Source organism: Pituophis catenifer, unplaced genomic scaffold (genome assembly GCF_029215685.1).
Source record: "Pituophis catenifer annectens isolate HBS135680 unplaced genomic scaffold, rPitCat1.0.hap2 SCAF_1, whole genome shotgun sequence".
In the NCBI taxonomy this organism is placed as follows: domain Eukaryota; kingdom Metazoa; phylum Chordata; class Lepidosauria; order Squamata; family Colubridae; genus Pituophis; species Pituophis catenifer.
Genome location: NW_027256881.1, coordinates 283,218,584 through 283,238,535, shown reverse-complemented (window position 1 = coordinate 283,238,535; position 19,952 = coordinate 283,218,584). Strand labels below are relative to the sequence as shown.

General features: G+C 37.6%; 1 protein-coding gene across 1 annotated transcript in view; it reads right to left on the bottom strand.

The window, feature by feature from the left end:
• The window catches only part of SPTBN5 (spectrin beta, non-erythrocytic 5), a 109,094-nt gene that overhangs the window by 40,981 nt on the left and 48,161 nt on the right, over window positions 1-19,952 (bottom strand). The window contains exons 31-41 of the mRNA XM_070935804.1: window positions 18,743-18,946; window positions 18,259-18,408; window positions 14,525-15,907; window positions 9,980-10,084; window positions 9,262-9,447; window positions 6,568-6,723; window positions 5,581-5,772; window positions 4,427-4,519; window positions 3,583-3,701; window positions 2,792-2,906; window positions 1,595-1,708 (exon numbers count right to left, since the gene is read on the bottom strand). Coding sequence (XP_070791905.1) covers window positions 1,595-1,708; window positions 2,792-2,906; window positions 3,583-3,701; window positions 4,427-4,519; window positions 5,581-5,772; window positions 6,568-6,723; window positions 9,262-9,447; window positions 9,980-10,084; window positions 14,525-15,907; window positions 18,259-18,408; window positions 18,743-18,946 — 2,817 coding nt within the window. The remainder of the gene's footprint in view (window positions 1-1,594; window positions 1,709-2,791; window positions 2,907-3,582; window positions 3,702-4,426; window positions 4,520-5,580; window positions 5,773-6,567; window positions 6,724-9,261; window positions 9,448-9,979; window positions 10,085-14,524; window positions 15,908-18,258; window positions 18,409-18,742; window positions 18,947-19,952) is intronic.

Below are 19,952 nucleotides of genomic sequence, written 5' to 3'. Positions count from 1 at the left end.
CCTGCTTGAACCTGCTGTTCTTGCTGTTCTTAAGAAATCCATTATTAGTTCTGCAACTGGTTTTGATGCAGCAGGACAGCATGGCTCACCCAGTAACATTTGGAGTTCTCTTATGGGACCCGGTTTTGGAATAAGTATAAACATGAGGATAAGTAAACATCTTTAAGCCACTCCACAAAGTGAAATGTAAATGTAAGGACCTGCCTTAGCTATCCCCTCAGGAAAGCATGACTCTTGAAACAAGTAGTTATGAAAAGGAACTTTTACTGTGAGAAAGTGATTGCAGAGAAGCGAGGCAGAATCTGATGTTCCTGTGCAAAGCGTTAAGCTATTCCTCCCCTTTCAAAATCCCACCCCTTCATCAGTGCATCAGTAGCCAATACAGATATGAAAAGGTGTTTTGAGAACTCTGACGCATTAGCTTGATAGTAGTTCATCCCCAGAATGCAGCAAGCTTGGTGTCAGGCTAGAACTGGCTGGGAAGAAGTCCATCACCTCTCTGATATAGTCCCCTTCCCTAAATCCCACACTGTTACCGCAAAAGCAAAAACATGCAAGGAATGCAACCAGGGGTGAAATGCTCCTGGTTTGGACTGGATCGCCTGATCCGGTAGCGATGGCAGCGAGTGGTTTGGAGAACCAGTAGCAAACATCCCTGCCTGCTCCCATGCCCAGCTGAGCCATGCAATCATCAGAGGCTTTTTTTTAATTTTTAAAAGCATTTTTTCTACTACCTCTTCAGCTGAAAAAATGCTTTTAAAAGTAAAAAAAAGGGGCGTGTAATGTGACTGGGTAGGCGTGGCCAACTTTTTTAAAAAAATCTTTTAAAACCATTTTTTCTACAACCTCTTCGGCCGAAGAGGTTGTAGAAAAAAAGGTTTTAAAAGCCTCTGATGATCCCAGCTGAATTGCCTGATCGTCAGAGGCTTTTAAAAGCATTTTTTTTTACAACTTCTTCAACCGAAGAGGTTGTAGAAAAAATGGTTTTAAAAGTTTTTTTAAAAAAGTTGGCCACGCCCACCCAGTCATGCCCACAGAACCGGTAGTAACAAATTTTACATTTCACCACTGAATGCAACCCTGATAGTCTCCTCCCCAACTCATCCATCAGAATAGCAGTGTCCCAAAGGGGGACTTGGCAGTGAAGTTTGAATGATGGGGACACCTTGATTTACCAAGTTACTTACACCTCTGTGTTGAAAACAAAGGCACAATAAAACTGGCATTCTTTGGACTCAGTGTAAAAATATTTGCGTCATCCAAAAAGGAAATTAATCACACTCATCCCTGAAAGTGAATAACTGTATTAGGCTGCAATGTAATTTGTTATTTAAAGAAAATTTTCATTCCACTATTCTATTCTTAAGGTTTCAAATGTAGAATCTAGAGGTGATATGCTTGTATGCATAATATTCTGATTCCCAACCAAAAACTGCAGAATAAATCAAACTTCTGAAAAGAACTAAATTTTGGGATTGAGATTATAGAAATGAGATTACTATACAATTCTAAGTAGTTTATATGCAGGGCAAATTTCCAGGATTTATATTCCTTTTTTTGCAATTATATTTCAAGTATCAATTATATGTTTTACCTCCATCTTGGATTGAATGATGCCAATTTCTCTCTCCATTTCATCATGCTTCCGAAGTAGATTTTCTACACTTTCAACATCTTTTCCATAATCCAATGCTTGTATCAGTGAACTCTGAGGAATACGAAAAATTAAGAAAAGATGATAACTTGATTTTTTACAAAATTACATCTTTGAATATTTTCATCCTTTTGATACTTCTAACTTAAACTTTACATCTTTATATAATATGAAGATTTATGAGATATCTATAGATCAAGTTATTAGGCACTGAGTAATCACTTTGAAATAAAATAACACAACCAAATATAATAGTACATCCACAGTATATACTATTATGTCTAGCTATAGCATAATATATCTAGAGCAGAGGTCTTCAAACTTGGCAGCTTTAAGACTTGTGGACTTCAACTCCCAGAATTCTCCAGCCAGCATAGCTGTGAGTTGAAGTCCACAAGTCTTAAAGCTGCCAAATTTGACGACCTCTGATCTAGAGTATATCTCTAGATGTATTGGAGCATCACTGAGATTTGGGTGGCTAAATTAATAAATAAATAATAAATAAATAAATAAATAAAATAACTTGATAGATGGCTAAAAATCCCAAATCCAGTCTAAACATTTGGTTGAATGTACCACCAATCATAATAATTTTGGCTTTGAGAGCTTTGGATTAACTGCCCCTGATTTAAGTAAAATTAGAATTTTTCTAATCTGAAAAATCAATCCCTCCCCACCCTCAAACTAAATCCATTTTCTATGAAAATTAATATTTTCATGCATATTTGTTTTTATTTATTTGTTATTCAGGAACTGCTGAATAAAATGTATTCTAATACCGTAGTAAAATATTGAAAACCGTTTGAGTAATTTTCTTTTTACAGGACTAAAAAATAACAAAATTATCAAATTTAATAAAGCTTATGCATCTGAAAAAAAATTATATGCCTAATTGTATTAGCATTTTCAGAGTATTTCACAAAAAGCTGTTAAAATAAAGAAGAGACAGAGAGCAAGTACTGTTTGTGTATGATAATGATTAGGAACGTTTTTCTGACTCTTTCTTTTCTTTGTACCTCTGACTGTCGAAATTCCCTCTTGATATTTTATTACTATTTGGTTTTCTGAAATTTTATCCACTCTGGACAACTTGTCAAGAAAAAAAAAAGCACCTTTAAAAATAATAAAATAAATCACCTTTTCACCAATTCTCTCTGTGATGTCATTAATTTCTCTAATCAAGGCATGGATCTGCAGGGCTTCTTCCAACTTCCTCTTATACGTTTTAAGATCACCATGGAAACTGTTCCACCTGACAGTGAAATATTTAATTTTATTTGAGAAGATCAAATAGATTGAATATGGGATTAGAGCAATAAAACAATTATACAGTATATTTGGGTTTATGATTCCCACCAGCCCAACTTTATTTATCTATGTGATTACGCAAGCACAAACAAAATGACATCAAAAGTGATTAATGTACAAGACTGGATCTGATTGGGTAGCAATAAAAGGGCTGACGGGGGAGAGAGAATCACTGCGCCCCCCCAATAGTACTGACTTCCATTCTGCTGACCAGTGTTTTCTGTCACCAGAGGGATTTTAATCAGACAATACCAAGTTAATTGAAATCATTCTTATTTCACAATTATATTTTTTATGTGGGTTGAGTAGCTTGAGGTTACATTGACATTTATTCCTAACTAGAAGATTGCCATTTCCTTAACAATTTAGGTTTCAGTGATGTTTATAACAAAACTTATTAACTGGCGTTGGGAATGAAATTCAAATAGTTCAATGTCACTCCCTCTTTACTCTTACACACCCATTATAACAATTCATTTATACTTGAAGATGATAAATGAAAGAAGAAGATCAGTCTTTTCCATGTATATACCAACAACGGAATGCCAGTGTTTTTCTCTGGCTCTAGTCAGATTTGATTAAACATTATTTGTTTGGATCAGTAGAATTTATCTACACACCTTTCATTCAGCTGTTCTCGGCGTTGGTATATTATTTTCATCTCTTCCTCATTCTGCCTCTTCAATCGCAGAGCGAGAGCATTGATGCCTTTGATATGGGCATCATCCACTGTTATCCCCTATAAGACGAAAGTCAAAGAGAAAACAGATAGTAAAGCAAAGTCTTAATTCTCTCCTCCCTTCACTGGAGACAGGGAATCTCTCCACCAAAGGGAGTCTTCATTCTCTCCTCCCTTTTCTCCTTCCTTCTAGGAGGTTAAGTCTTACATCTATGTCTATGTCAGGGGTCTGCAACCTGCAAAATGGGGCAAAACTCACTTAACAAATGTTTCACTTAGCCACAGAAATATCGGGTTCCATTGTGGTTGTAAGCTGAGGACTACCTGTAACGGTGCTACAGCTTCTATAAACAAAATGAAACACAGCTTTTTCAAATAGATCACACTTGATCTAGAAATAAATGAATTCTAACCTTCCTGACATTATGAAACATAAAGACCCATGTCAGTTTTCTAATCAGCCCAAAATCCTCTTGTTGAAATATACTCAGCCACGTGACTCTAGACCAATTGCAGTCTCTAAACCAAACCTATTTCAGAGGATTATTATAAGGATTATGAGAAGAAATGCCATGCATATCGTTTTGAAGTCTCTTCATTGTATAATGTAATTCAGGGAAATAATTAACTCTTACATTCACATGGTAAATTAAAAGGCCAACAATTTACAGGATTTTAAAACCCAACAATTCTGACGTAACACAAACTTTCATCAATCAAATTATTCTAAAATACCAATGTCCTGAAATGTTATTTATTAAGCTAATGGAAACAACATCACTTACCTCTGACATTCCTCGGAATTCATTTAATTTTTTCAAAAGCTGAAGGCAGTGTTCATAGTCATTCCCCACATCACCAATATTAACCATGACGACCTGGTGAGCAACACCAATATCATTAGGAGTCCATTAAAACACAATGAAATTTTCAATGTTTATCTAACGTTTTTTCCCACTTGAATTCAAGTTTATTTTTGGAGTGGCAATCTGCCTCCCTAAATGCAATATCAATAACATACTAACTAACATACACACTCCTGCATTATGAATTGTTTTGATAACAGTACTTGTTATTTGTTTGAAAAGTTCATGCAAATTGATTCATTGGATCTTTTAAAAAGTATTGTATTCATGAAAGTAAAACAATCCAGAAATCAGTGCAGATGCTTGAAGGAATAAATGCAACATTTTAGTGAATGGATTTAGTAGTTCTTTTCTGACATGTCAATGAATTGTGATTTAAAACATCTGTAATCCTAACCTTTGATTCCAGTCACACTTCTAATTCTTAAAATCTTAAAATCCTGCAACCAGTGGCAGACAAAATGACTGCAAAATGTGTTTGATGAAGAAAAAAGGTTCATGATAACATTAAGGTTACTCTTGAATTTTGGGGAATATTAAATATTTTCAGTTGGTCCTACAATTATCTAACATCAGAGTCCAATAAATGTGCACTTGCACTTCATAAAATTACATAACAGTTTTCTTTAGGCAAAATAAAACTTTCTAAAATACCCAGATAAAATGAACAATAATGCTTAACAAAAGCATTAAATGTCTTAATACATTTTAGAACAAGAAATCTCTCCCCCTTGATGATTACCAAGTTAATGGTTGGAAGGTTAATATAATATAATAAGGTTAATGGTTAATATTTTGTGTTCTTTTGAGTATTGCTCACTTTTTTGGAATAAATTTCTAGTGCATAACAAACTAATATTCTCTAGAAGGAGAGCCATGCATATAGAACACAGTAGCAGCCTCCGTGTAATACAGGCTTGATTTATATTCACATATTTGGAAACAGGAAAACACTTCACTTATTTTTTAAAATAAAACAAAAGTATACATTTTCTGCTACAATTACCATTTTACAAATGTTCAGCTATAAATGTGTTGTCTAAACAGAGACAGTGGTCTGCAAATTCACTAACCTTGTCTCTGATCCAAGCCTCTGTGTGCTCGACTTTTTGTAGAAATTCAAGAAAATCCCTGCTCTCCTCAAGCATTTTTCCATGGGCAGCAACAGCCTGATTCAACATTTCCCACTGTTCTTGGAGCAAGTACATCTTTTGGCGGATCTCTTCTGATTGGGGAATATTATGGTGTAGTAGAGCTTCGCCTCTCTTTAATTAGTTAAGAAGGAATAATTAATAAGAAGATTGAAATATCTCTATGCTATTTCTAACCAACTCAGTTCTAAAAGATTGGAAGGCCAGTGGCAAAGGTTAAACCAGAAGTGAAATCCAGCAGGTTCTGACAGGTTCTGACAGGTTCTGGAGAACCGGTAGCAGAAATTTTGAGTAGTCCGGAGAACCAGCAAATATCACTTCTGGCTGGCCCCAGAGTGGGGTGGGAATGGAGATTTTGCAATATCCTTCCCCCAGGAGTGGGTGGGAATGGAGATTTTGCAGTATCCTTCCCCTGCCACACCTACCAAGCCATGCCCACCAAGCCACACCATGCCCACCAAGCCACGCCCACAGAACCGGTAGTAAAAATATTTGAATTTTTTCATGGGTTATACACATAGTGTTCTTAAGTCCGGTTCCAGGATATCTGATTCAGATTTGTATCCAGCAGAGATGGAGGGATTGATTCATTTGACATGTAAATTATTCAAGATATGAGAGAGAAGTAGAAAGATTACACCTGTCTAATGTTGTCTACCTGTCAGAAGGCAGCCAAGGTGATGCAAGACATCAATATATTTAAGGCTGCATATTCATGATTTTTACTGAGATTTTCTAACGTTTACAATACAGATTGATCTGACTGTTTAATGAAGCTAAGATGGAAAACATATGACCCATCATTTATCCAACTTTTCTATGTATTTTATCTACCTATGGTTTGACCTCATGCTACAGAAGAATCTCACAGGAACTAAAAAACACAAAGTATAAGCTATGAATACTTGCCATTTTAACAGTTGCAATTATATCCTTATGAGCCAGAATCTCAGCCTCAAAGACTTGATGTTTCTGAAGAAGCTTCATTTTGTCACATGACTTGTTGTAGTTTTGAAAAGAAGGAACCTTCATCTTCTGCATGCGTTCATTAATCCAACCCTCTGCCTGTCACCAAAGGAGCAACACGATTATCACTGCATGTAAGGCTAAGAGTAGTATGTGCAAATCTAATATGATCAAATTTGCTTTTCAGTTCAAGGGTCTATTCAGCCCAACGTGTGACCCAGAGGTGGGTTTTAGCAGGCTCTGACCAGTCCTGGAGAACCGGTAGCAGAAATTTTGAGTAGTTCGGAGAACCGGTAGTAAAAATTCTGACTGGCCCTGCCCTCATCTATTCTCTGCCTCCCAAGTCCCAGCTGATTGGGAGGAAATGGGGATTTTGCAATAACCTTCCCCGGATTGGGGAGGAAATGGAGATTTTTCAGTATCCTTCCCCTGCCCACCAAGCCACACCCACCAAGCCACACCATGCCCACCAAGCCATGCCCACAGAACCGGCAGTAAAAATTTTTGAAACCCACCACTGGTGTGACCTGAATTTCAATTTGCTAAAGATGTGTGTCTCTTGCAAAAGTATTGAATCTGTAAGCCAGTTTGCCATTTCAAAGATGTGATATAATGTAACTTAGGGGTGTCAAACTGGCGGACCATGGGCCGGATGCATCATGCACAGGCCACACCCACCCCAGCTCCGCGAAAGGGAAAAACTTCGTGAAACATCACATGACGGCAACGTGATACCGCAAGTTTGACACCCATGATGTAACTGAACTAGCTTTGAAATAAAGCTGCAAACAAAAGCTTTGCTTAGCCCCTTAATTTTCTACATCAAAAGTGATCAGACTTAAATTAATGCAGTGTAACTTTTTTTGCAAGACTTGAGATCCACTATGAAGAGCCAAGTGGAAGTTAATGGTTGCAACATTCCTTCAGGTTTTCCTATAGTTGGCTCTCCTGAAGAACTGAGTCAGGACAAGAAATACTGATAAAATGAAGGCTATCAGCTAGTTGATAAAGAAATACCTTGGATTTCTTCCATATGTAGAGGAATGAGATATAATAGTAGCTCTCTAGTACTTATATAATATGTCCTTTCCCAGACTTATGGTCTCCAGATGAACTGGATTTTATTGCTGTAATTCATAGCCCATATACATAGCCACAGTGGCTACAAATTTTGATTTAGAGGCTAATCTAAGTACATCTAGAGGGCACTAGATTGGGGAAAGCTGCTGTAGCATTTAAATGTTGCATTATATTGTTTATGTTTAAATGTATATAGGAATACATGGAATGTGAACACCATGGTCCAAAGCACAAAGCCACAGAATTATAATAATGTACAATAGCTCTTTTGATTTTTCTTTCTTTAAAAGATGTGAGAAAAATAAAAAACTCAAAAAGAAGTGGGAAAATACAAGAGGGTCAGAAGAGGGCCAGGGGACCACAGATGTCTTGGTGGGGTGGGCAAGCGTGGGGGTTAGACTGACAGAAGCAGTGTTGTAATTCTGCAGGCATGGTCCAAAAGGCTGGAATTTGTGGCATGATGTCACAATATCGCTTTTGTCATTCTGATGCAAGCAGGGATGTCACTGCAGATGACAGTGTCTGATCTTCTTCAGAAATACCATTGAGCCATGCTGGCACAGTGGTTAGAATGCAGTACTGCAGGCTACTTTTACTGCCTGCCGGCTGCCTGCAATTTAGTAGTTCGAATCTCACCAGATTCAAGGCTGACTCAGCTTTCCATCCTTCTGAGGTCAGTAAAATGAGGACCCAGATTGTTGGTAGCATTATGCTGACTCTGTAAACTACTTAGAGAGGGCTGTACAGCAGGGGTGGGTTTCAAAACCCATTGCTACCAGTTTGCTCATGGGCGCGCTCATGCTCCACGTGCGATGCTTCTGTGCGTGCACAGAAGCATCTGGACAGGTGGGTGGAGCCTCCTGCCAATGCCACTACCAGTTCGCCCAATCTGGGGTGAACTGGTAGCAACCCATCAGTGCTGTACAGCACTGTGGAGCGGTATATAAATTTAAGTACTATTGCTATTACCTCTTCTGGAAATGAGATGTAGTGATTACTTCCAGATGATATTTTAATTATTCTGCCTCAATTATTTGCTTAGCAGAATGATTATTTTGATTACTATGTTGAAGCAGGCTGCCTTTTTATATCCACACACACTACAATTAACCATTAAAGGCATTTAATGACTGCTCATTCTGCGACCATTCAAAATCATGACAACACTGAAAAAAGAGATTTATGATTGTTTCTCAAACTTGGGCTATCTCAGCATCCCATGGTCATCTGATTACCATTTGCAACCTTCACAGCCAGCTTCTAACAAGCAAAGTCAATGGGGAAACAGCAGGAAATCCCAGATTTATCTTAATCACCACGAGTGATTTACTTCATGATTGCAGCTGGAACTGACATCTAAACAGTCATGTGATGTTTCATTTTACGATTGCATCTTTTAGTGACAGAGTTACCGATTCCAACTGCAATGGAATGCACAATGCACTTCAAGTGGGACCTACCTGACTACACAATCTGAATGGAGAGTTGGTGTTTGCAAAGAGAATGAACGTTTTTATTTCCCAGACAATGCTTCACTAATGCACAATTTATTCTCACCTCAGTTAGACTCCGGTAGAATAGAGCTAGCAGGAGTTCTACCTGCAATTTTTCTTGCCTACTTTGAGAAAGATCTCTGATGCATCTTCTTTTCTTTAACACCACACTGAGCCTCTGTTGAATCTGCGTTACTTCCAGCTCACTACCTGGTTGCAATTTTTCCATTTGCTCCTGAAGAGAGAGTTCCTGAAAGACCAACACTTAAAATCACAACTACAGTTAACTGATCACAGGTTGCATACATACAATATTATTTTTTTCTACTGGAAGTTCAAAATTGCCCATAACCAAACACCAGTAACAAAAATATTCAGATGTGTATTTGTGTGATATGAATGAATAAAGCTTTCTGAGAACCTCCTCTTACCTTTTTGATATTATCTGAAATATTATTTGGGAAATTTTATTTAAGGGTAAATCCTTAAATTCACTATATTTTGTTTTCTGTAATATTTAGTGTCAAACTAAGATACTCTTTCTCCCTAGGTAAAATTTCCCAGATACTTTGCCTGAAGAACTCCCATATTTCTTGAAAATCAACACTTCAAAATGTTCCTATAAAGCAGCTTCTATAAAACAATGTTATATCTATTGTCTGAATTGCTTTTGCAAGTTTGTTGCAGTACTTTTCCGGTCCATTGAGATGACGAATAAACATCAGGTTTTACCTGGTTATTTGCCCATGTCTTTCTTTATATAGTATATATAAAGATTTTACCTTTTCTTCCTGAGAGGCTAGAATCTTCTCAAAAGCTTCCTGTTTCTTGATCTGCTGTATCACTTCATCCACACTGCTTCCAAAATCACAGCTTTTCAAATACATCTGTGAAAAATTGGAATCAGTTTTGGCAATATAGCTTTTTTTAAAAAAATACATGGAATTATGAGTCCAAGTCTGTTGCTTTTTGGAATGAAATTCAAGAAACATCAGACGATCAAATTACTTTAAGAGATTTACAAGATGTGTTTCTTTCACAGCTCTGGCCTCTTCTTAGTTCAGATATTTGGATTAATCAAGAGAAGAGGCATATAATGTAGCCTATTTGGAGGTTGGGTTTTTTTTTTTTTTTGGTAAATATTATTTTTAAGAATTCCAAATAGAAAACCATGTTCAACAGATAACATAAAGATTTTTGTTTTATTGATTACATTTATATGCCACCTATCCCTAAAAGAATATAGCTTGAAAATTAGGCACAGGAATAAATCAGCTATATACATTCCAAACAGTATATAATCCCAACCTGAGTCCTCAAATGATCATTTATGTCCTTGTCACCTTGGGTGTAGGTTTTTGCAATGAACACTTCACTGGGCTGCCCCTGAAATTTATGTAGCTGGCCAGAATGTAGCATAGCATAGCATAGCATAGCATAGCATAGCATAGCATAGCATAGCATAGCATAGCATAGCATAGCATAGCATAGCATAGCATAGCATAGCATAGCATAGCATAGCATAGCAGAGTTAGAAGGGACCATAGAAGTCTTCTAGGCCAACCCCCTGCTTAGGCAGGAAACCCTAAACCCTATTCAGACAATTGGTTGTCCAATCTCTTCTTTAAAACTTCCAGTGTCTGGAGGCAACTTGTTCTACTGATTAATTGTTCTAACGGTCAGGAAATTTCTTCTTCTAGGTTGCTTCTCTCCTTGATTAGTTTCCATCCATTGCTTCTTATCCTGCCCTCAGGTGCTTTGGAGAATAGCTTGACTCCCTCTTCTTTGTGGCAGCCCCTAAGATATTGGAATACTGCTATCATGTCACCCTAATCCTTCTTTTCATTGAACTAGATATACCCAATTCCAGCAAACTGTTCTTTATATGATTTAGCCTCCAGTCCCCTTATCATCTTTGCTGTTCTTCTCTGCACTCTTTCTAGAGTCTCAACATCTTTTTTACATCGTGGCGATCAAAACTAGATGCAGTATTCCAAGGTCTTACCAAGGTGTCATAAAGTGGTATTAACACTTTACATGATCTTGATTCTATTCTTCTGTTAATGCAGCCTAGAACTGCGTTGGCTTTTTTGGCAGCTGCAGCACACTGCTAGTGATGAGTGTGCCATAATATACCCATGTAAGTAACACTGCCGCTCAACAAACTGCATTGTTTGCAATTAGCTTCTGATGATATTTAAGATGCTGGTCACCACCTCTAAAGACTCTGGCTACCTGAGGACTGTTTATCTCCAATAGTTTCTGCCTGCCTGAAAGATTGGAGAGAGTGGGTGCTTAATGGGTCCCTTTGATTAAACAATGTCACCTGATAGGATCCAGGAAGGAAGCCTTCTCTGTCATGGTACAGTATCTGCCTCTGAACAGAATTCCACAAAGTCCCCAGTCTGACTATTTCTAAATAGTCTTTGAAAACCTGGTTTTTTTTCAGGCCTTGGGTTTGAGTGAGTAGCAAGTCTGTTCTGGGACTGCATATATTGCTAGAATGTTTTCTTCTAAGAAGGACATTCTTTTTTATATTATTTTGATTTCTATTGTTTTTAATATTGTATGCTTGTGGTCTCTGGCGTCATTCCCAAAGACCGATTGCTATACCCACTTTCCCTGTATACCAAGTTGGGTAATTCCATAAATAAAATAGGTAGATAAATACTTTTTCAAGTGGAACACAGATGAGAACAGAATGCCCCCTGGTGCAAGTAAGTATTTTACACTGCTATCTTTTCTTTAAAATTACCATCTTCTCTTCTCATGCTATCTTTTCTTTAAAATTACCATTAATATATGAAAATGATAGTAGCTGTACCTTTATGTGAATCATTTTATATTACATAGCAAGTGCTCATAAAGCAAATAACTGCAAAACATTTATAACACAGGTAATTGAATATTCTAAATAAAAAATTAAGATATGTGTTACAAGGGATTCCATCCAGTGTACTGTGAACAGAGCAATGGTGGTATTCAGCCGGTTCTATCTGGTTTGGGTGAATCTATAGCAGTGGCTGCAGGAGGCTCCGCCTACCCTCCCTGATGTCATCACATCCCATTTTTTATGCTCTGCGTATGCGCAGAAGGTCCTGCGCACACACAAAGGTGGCACATGCGCTCACATTTACGAACTGGTAGCAAAGGTAAGTGAATACCACCCCTGGAACAGAGGCCTATTTACATAACAGAACCTCCCCTTGTTCTTCTCCCTATACCAGAGGTGGGTTTCAGTAGGTTCTGACCATTCTGGAGAACCGGTAGCGGAAATTTTGAGTAGTTCAGAGAACCGGTTGTAAAAATTCTGACTGGCCCCGCTCCCATCTATTCTCTGCCTCCCAAGTCCCAGCTGATTGGGAGGAAGTGGGGATTTTGCAGTAACCTTCCCCTGGATTGGGGAGGGAATGGAGATTTTACAGTATCCTTCCCTGCCACACTCACCAAGCCATGCCCACCAAGCCATGCCACGCCCACCAAGCCACACCCACAGAACCGGTAGTAAAAAAATTTGAAACCCACCACTGCCAGATACCAATTCTAAACTGAATCCACTCAAATTGTCATGGTCTCATCTAAGGATGATACCTTAGAAGACAACAGGTCAAGCAGTTCCAAAGAGATTTCTTCACATATTGAGTTACACCCTAATGGAGACTGGAGCCAGGACCTTCTGTCCAGAACTTTTTTTTTAGATTCTACGGTGTTGCCATTCACCCACCCCTTTGAAGGGTGTCGATACAAGAGTGACTATTGGAAAGGGGAATTGTTTTGTTTCAATCCCATCTTAAGCACAACATTTACATATCAAACTGTAGCTGCCATTGCCGATGACAATTTGCAGATTCAGAGAGCACAGCTGCACCACTATGTAAATACGGCAGTGAATTTGAGCAGCCCACTAATAAAAGCGATACTCAGAGTGGCATTTCATATTTAACATTATGGCTCCTGAGGTCATTACTTCAAGTATCTGTCATCTTATCACAGGCTGAAGAATGGTATGCCCGATGTCCTGTCGCAATAATACACAAGAGTTTTCCATTAAAAAAAAAAAAGGGATAGAATAGAATCTTTGTACAGGTAGGAAAGCAGGATTCTGCATTCTAGAACTAAACAATATTTATTTTTGAAATGTTCTCCATAAGATCTAAATATTCCACAAAGTATGACACATGAACCAATGTCAGGATTTATCATCTTATTTACATGACAATGAAATGCAGATCATTTTACTGTTTATCTTTTTTAACTAAATCTTATCAAGAAACAATAAAATTTAAAAGAAATCAAGAGATCTTTTAAAAGACATTTTTTAAAGTGAGCAAAAATGCATATATAGAATAATAACAACTAGAAATGTATTTTTCAAATCAGACTGAATTCTGTATTGAAATAATACTATTTTAAGAAATAGTAACTTTTTTTCCTTCATAGAAATCATTTAAAACTCCATCTTCTACCAATCTGCTGTCAGAATGCAACCCTAATAGAAGACCTACATTTTTGTATACTACATAATACACAAGTGGATTTTTTCATTTGTTGCTATTGTATTTTTCTTCAGCTAAAACTAATATTAAAAATTGGAGGGCTCTAATACCTTGTCCGAAAACCAGATCCATTTCCAAATCTATTTTTTCCTGGTATAAGCTGACAAACTAATAAGGCATTTTTAGAAAAAAAGATTTAATATATTTTTGATTTGAAAATATATGTATATGTGTATTTATGCACACACAGTCTCCCTCCCTCTCTCTCTCTCTCTCTCTCTCTCTCTCTCCATTCATGGTTCTTACTAGTAATAATTAGATGACAGTTTACAGAGAGTATATACATACCTATATACAATGCAAACATACAAACACATACCATTGGGAGATTTAGCAAATGTGAATGGCATTTGCTCTGTGCGCACATGTGTCTGCGCAAGCATACACACACACACACACACACACACACACACACACACACACACACATGCACGCACACAGAGCCACTGAAGGCATAACTTGCTTTACTCCATGTGAAAGCTTGAAACAGCAGAATTTAAGCAACAAGTAGTAAACAGGCTTCCAACGTCAAGAAGAAACAAACCCATCTCCACAGTCTTACAGTTCCTAATCATTCTGCTTTAAGAAAACAAAAGTACTCTTGAAGGCTTTACCATTCCTAGAAACTTTTGCAACAAATTAACATAAGAATTGATAATACTGTCAGTTAAAACTAATCCCAGAAGAAAGTACAGTTGAGGGTACATTTTTCTAAAATGGAATGGAAATCTTCACCACTTTTCTCCCAGTTCCAAAGGACGCAATTTTTACTGAGATAGATGGACACCATGTATTCTCACCATGTCGATGAGATGATGTCTGCATATTTGTTAAGAAGGCAGCTTGACTTGCATTCGTTGCAGCATCTGGATCCTGAAGATGCTCTTGTGAAGGCTGATATTCAGGACAATAAACAGGATTTATGGACAATAAGATACTAGAGCCTTTACAATTTGACTGTAAAGTAGAACCACCCATATCGGAATATGAAGCTTTGATCAAGACTGAAGGAGCTGGCTGTTTTCTGAATTCTCTTACTACTTTAATAGGAAAGGATATCCAAGGGGTGGCAAGTATTAAAGATATCTTGGAAATCTTGTGATGAGCAGGAATTATTCCAATACTAGAAGTCTTCCCAAATTCTTTGCTAGCTGAGTGATGGTTCTGAAAGACGAGCATATCAGGATCTAATGGTGAATGCGTAACTGTTCTTTTGCCAAGAAGGGTATCTGCTTTAGCTAATGTAGATGGAGTCAACCATATTTCTTTGAAGACTGTCTGTGGAGGAAGAATGGGACACTTAGTGGGGTTAGTGACATGAAGTTGTTTAACCTGGTGCTCTGCAGAGTTTCTAGAAGGGATAACTTGATGAGTCTTCTGGTTTCCTCTTGTAAGACCAGGAGATGTAGTTGAGATCTTTTTCAGATGAGGTAATAGAACACTGGAATAAGCAGCTCTAATTGGTTTGATAGCAACACTGCAAGTTGAAATATAGAGTTTTACTGAAGCATGGAGATCTGAAAACTGAGAATTGCACTGATTATAGTTCTGTTCTGTTGACTTGGAGTTGCAAGGTGCAAGAATTCGATACAGATTTTTATTCTGAGATGATGAAGCACCTGGAATGGCACAAAGAGAAACATCTAGACGTGATGTCCAGCATGGTAGAGCTCTTGAAGCAGCTGAATGGAAAGCTGCTGCAGAAGAATGACAAGCGCCCCAGTCATTTCCTTTCCAGTCACTTGCTCCACTGCAGGAGACAAGCATCGATTGAGCATCAGTGCTCTTGTATCCTTTGCACTGAGTATCTCTCAAAAGTGTGGGACAGGCAGACTTGAAGGTGGAGGAATTAATACAGCTGTTATCTTTCTCTAAACCGTTCCTCTTTTTTGAGCGTGCCAACACTATATCTAGCCTTGAGCTGTGAACCTCTGAAGACAGGCAGGGAGAAGGCAAGATGTCACTTATTGATAAGGTCTCTGCAGATGATGAATGATCTGGAAAATACCAGGTTGAGTTTGATGTATTTTCTGCTGGTGGCATCCTTTGGAAAGAAGCACCATAAACAGCAGCTCTGGAGATCGGTGATGGAACCACTCTGGCAGAAGACAACGTAACTTCCACTGTGGAAATATAGATGGGTGTGTCTGAAGTCTTGTTAGGAAGATATCTGCATGACATCTTGCAGTTTTTAATCCTAAAGTTTGAAAAGCTAAAGCAGTCTCTGCTTCTGAGCTGTTGCTTAAAAGAAATGTTTCATCCTTTTTAGCTTGGCAGTAGAGATGTCCATTCTTCCTCTGGTGTGAATAAGTGAAATGTAAAGAAGTATTTCTATAACGAAGGCATCTGTATTTGATTAAGAATGAGACGTAGTAGAATTGGCACGACTGCTCATTCAGTCTGCAAAATAATAGGAGCATGCAGCAGACTGAAAAAACGATCAAGATGATGAGGCAGAAGCCAGATGTGTAGTCCAAGACCTAATTAACAGTTCTTAGATTTTTTTTTTAAAAAAAGTTATTAACTCACCGGTGCGTCTATATCCTTGAAAGGCAAGATTATGTTCCACTGGTGCTAAAAGCTAAAGAGCTGCGCTATAATATTCTCTATCCCTCTCTCAATCCGCACAAGGAATAGCAGCTTCTCTGTTTAACAAGTCTTAGAAAAATTTCCTACAACTCTTCCAAGTAATGGCATACCCGGAGTCAGTAATAAAAAAGACAGATATATACTTGCTTAATTTCCTCCATATGTGCTGTTATTTACTTTAGGACAGAGAAATCCTAGACTAAACCTTGCTGAAATCTTCTGAAGCCTTAAGTAATTTGGATGTAACCTAAGCTGCTGGCATAAAATCAAGGCCAGGCACGCTGGCACAGAGAATGAATGGGAAAGCACTCTCCTTTGGAACACGACCCCATGCTTTTCTTTCTTTTATATGCTACTGCTGGGATAGCCTTTATATAAATTTAGAGACACAGTTCAGTTCAATCAAGATCCATTGCGATAAAAGACAAATATTCACACGCCGTTAACACCATCCACAAACTCCCTTTTCCAGATACAGATGAAAAGTTAACGGTGCATTGCCTCTCAGTTTTAAACACGCTTGCTTTCTGCTAGTATTGTGCAACTTAACAAGGGTTAACCTGGCTACGATAAAGCTGCTTGAAAGCTCCATCTGAAACTTTGGTGTATGAGACAGGAAAATGTAAGAATTTAGATGAAAGACTTTTGGTCTCAATTGTTTTGTAGTTAGTAAAAAGAACATGATTGCATTGAAATGTTTGGCTAGGATGATATTAATTAATATTAATTGGATATTAGTTAATATTAATTGGTTAGTCATGTTTGTTGTTTGGTTTTAGTCCTGTGTTTATGTGTTTCTATATTTCGCTTCCTATATTGCTTTTCAACCATTATTGTGTGTTAATTTTATTGTAAATATTTAATAAAGATAATTTTTTTTAAAAAAAGACTTTTGGTCTCCTTTCCAAAGAACAATAACAAAAAAACTCCTATTAAACAAGAATTTATCCTCTTCAAATATAGAATGAGCTTGCACTATAACCCAGGTGGAAATGAGTTCAAGATTTTCTGAGCTGTATCATGGATTCAAGAAAAACCTTCTACACAATAATCATACAAGCAGAAACTGCTATTTTAACCAGAGAGTAACTATCAGCAGTTAACAATTTCTTCACTTCTGGGACACATAGCAGCTACCAGGGAAGTAATTTTCAATTGAACCATGATATGTAGAAAAGGAATAATCTCTTCCTTCTCATCTGCTACAACAGCTAACTCCTGATGCTTTCCTTTGCAGCTGCTAACTTAAAAAGCAAATACTCAATACTATTACTTCAACCAAACTCAGTATCAGATTGTAATGCCTAAGGCTGTGCTATTTTCCAAAGCACCAGAAGGCAAGACAAGAAGCAATGGATGGAAACTAATCAAGGAAAGAAACAACCTATAACTAAAAAGAAATTTCCTGACAGTGAGTACAATAAACCAGTGGAATGGCTTGCCTTGAGAAGTTGTGGGTGCTCCATCACTGGAGGCTTTTAAAAAGAGACTGGACAGCCATTTAACTGAAATAGTACAGGATCTCCTCCTCGAGCAGGGAGGTTGGATTGGAAGACCTCCAAGATTCCTTCCAACTCTGTTATTCTATTATTTTGTTATTCTGTAATAGGGTTTTTTTTTTTCAGAATCAAAGGATTAATTTCACATCATGTATCCTTGCACAGATGTATTATTGACCATGCTATTAAAAAGTCAGAAACCAGATTTCCTTTTAGGGATAACAATAAGGTTGATCAAAAGCAAATGTTTTCTTACTAATATGATACTAATTTTCTATACATGCAACTACCCATGTGTAAGATAGAAGGAATAGGACACAAGGAAGCATAGGACACAAGGAAGAGATTAAGTACTTAATAGATTAAAGTACACCTTATAATGCATTAAAGCACCAATAAAGCAAGTGCTAGCACTACCTCCTGGGAGTTTGAGATGTTGTCCAGGTATTCACAGTCTCGGTAAAATATCTGCAAAAGATGGGTCTTCTCCAGCCATTCCTTCTTTTGTGCCCATACCTGGTACACTCTATGCTTTGCTTCTATCAGAGTTTCTAATACACTTTGGATCTGAAAAGAAGAAGTCAACTGTTATAAAATGTCAGTAATAATCCACGAAGGGGCAATGGCTGATATGTAATTTATATTGCTGTAACAGAAATATGCTAAGGCTCAATTTCCAATTATAATTACAGCAATTGTCTGTTTATACATGAGGAAGCAGGTGGGTGTGTTTTAATAAAACTCATTTTTCCTTTGAAAAGTATCGTATCTTGCTTGGTTTTTATCTCATGAAATCTCTAGATTTAAAAACTTATTGATAACAGGCTAATTTTGTGGAAATGTTGGTGGTCTGAGCTCTGTGCAAAGTTACAAAATTGTATCGTGTATACTATATATATACTTCTCCTGTTGCCATTTTCTGTTCCAGCGCAAGCTCTTGTCCCAGCTGTGATACTCGCTCATAAATCTCATCTCGAGACTCAATCTCTGGAAATAGCTGCTGATGCTGATTAATCTTCAGACCACTGGTAGACACATCTCGAATGGTCTCCTCAGCTGCCATTTCTCTTATCATCTCAGATGCCCAGGAAGAATAGTCCCATACCTTAAAATCGAGGAAAGGAAATTTAAGATGTGGGGTAAGATTTATATCCTTAAATGACAATATAGGTAACAGATGACACTTCCTGCAGCTCAGTTCACACATAGCACTAAAATGTGATTGGTTACACATTATGTTTTGCCTCAAACAAACAAAAAAAAAACCCTGTCAAGGCTACCTATCTATCAAGTATAGAATATATGTCCTTGGGCATCAAGGCTCAGCTAAGTTTAGTTTATTTATTGTCATTGCACCTCGTACAACGAAATTAAATGCCATCTTCAGTGTACATTATAACTATAAAAATAAAACACATCCTTCACATTCTATACAATTGAATTGAAAAACCCTGATATTGCATTAATATTGCACTCTGCAGTAAAATTCAATATAGTTACTGCCCTGGGATAGAAGCTATTTTTTAGCCTATTTGTCCTTGTTTTTATTATCCTGTACTGTCTGCCAGATGGTAATAGTTTAAAAAAAAGGGGTGCCCAGGATGAGATGGATCTTTAAGAATGTTTTGAACTTTCTTAAGGCAGCGGGAGCTATAAAGCTCTTCCAAAAAAGGGAGAGAGCAATCAATGATCCTCTGGGCAATGACATTAACCCCCTGGAGTGCTGTTCTATCTGCCACTATGCAACTGGCAAACCATACACAGGTGCAGTAAGTTAAAATACTCTCTATGGGTGCAGCGGTAGAAGGTCACCAGCAGTTTTTCATCAGTTGTTGTTTCCTGAGAAGTCTCAGGTAGTATAATCTCTGCTGGGCCCTTTTGACCAGTGCTGCAATGTGAGTGCCCCAGGTCAGGTCCTCTTTTATGACAATACCCAGAAACTTAAAACTGGCCACTTGCTCCACTCGGTCCCCATTGATAAGCAAGGGCTGGATGTCTTCTATAGCCCACTATAAGCTCCTTGGGCTTATTGGTGTTAAGGACCAAGTTATTGTCTCCACACCACGAAAGCAACTGGTCCACCTCAACTCATTAGGCAGAGGCATAACCCC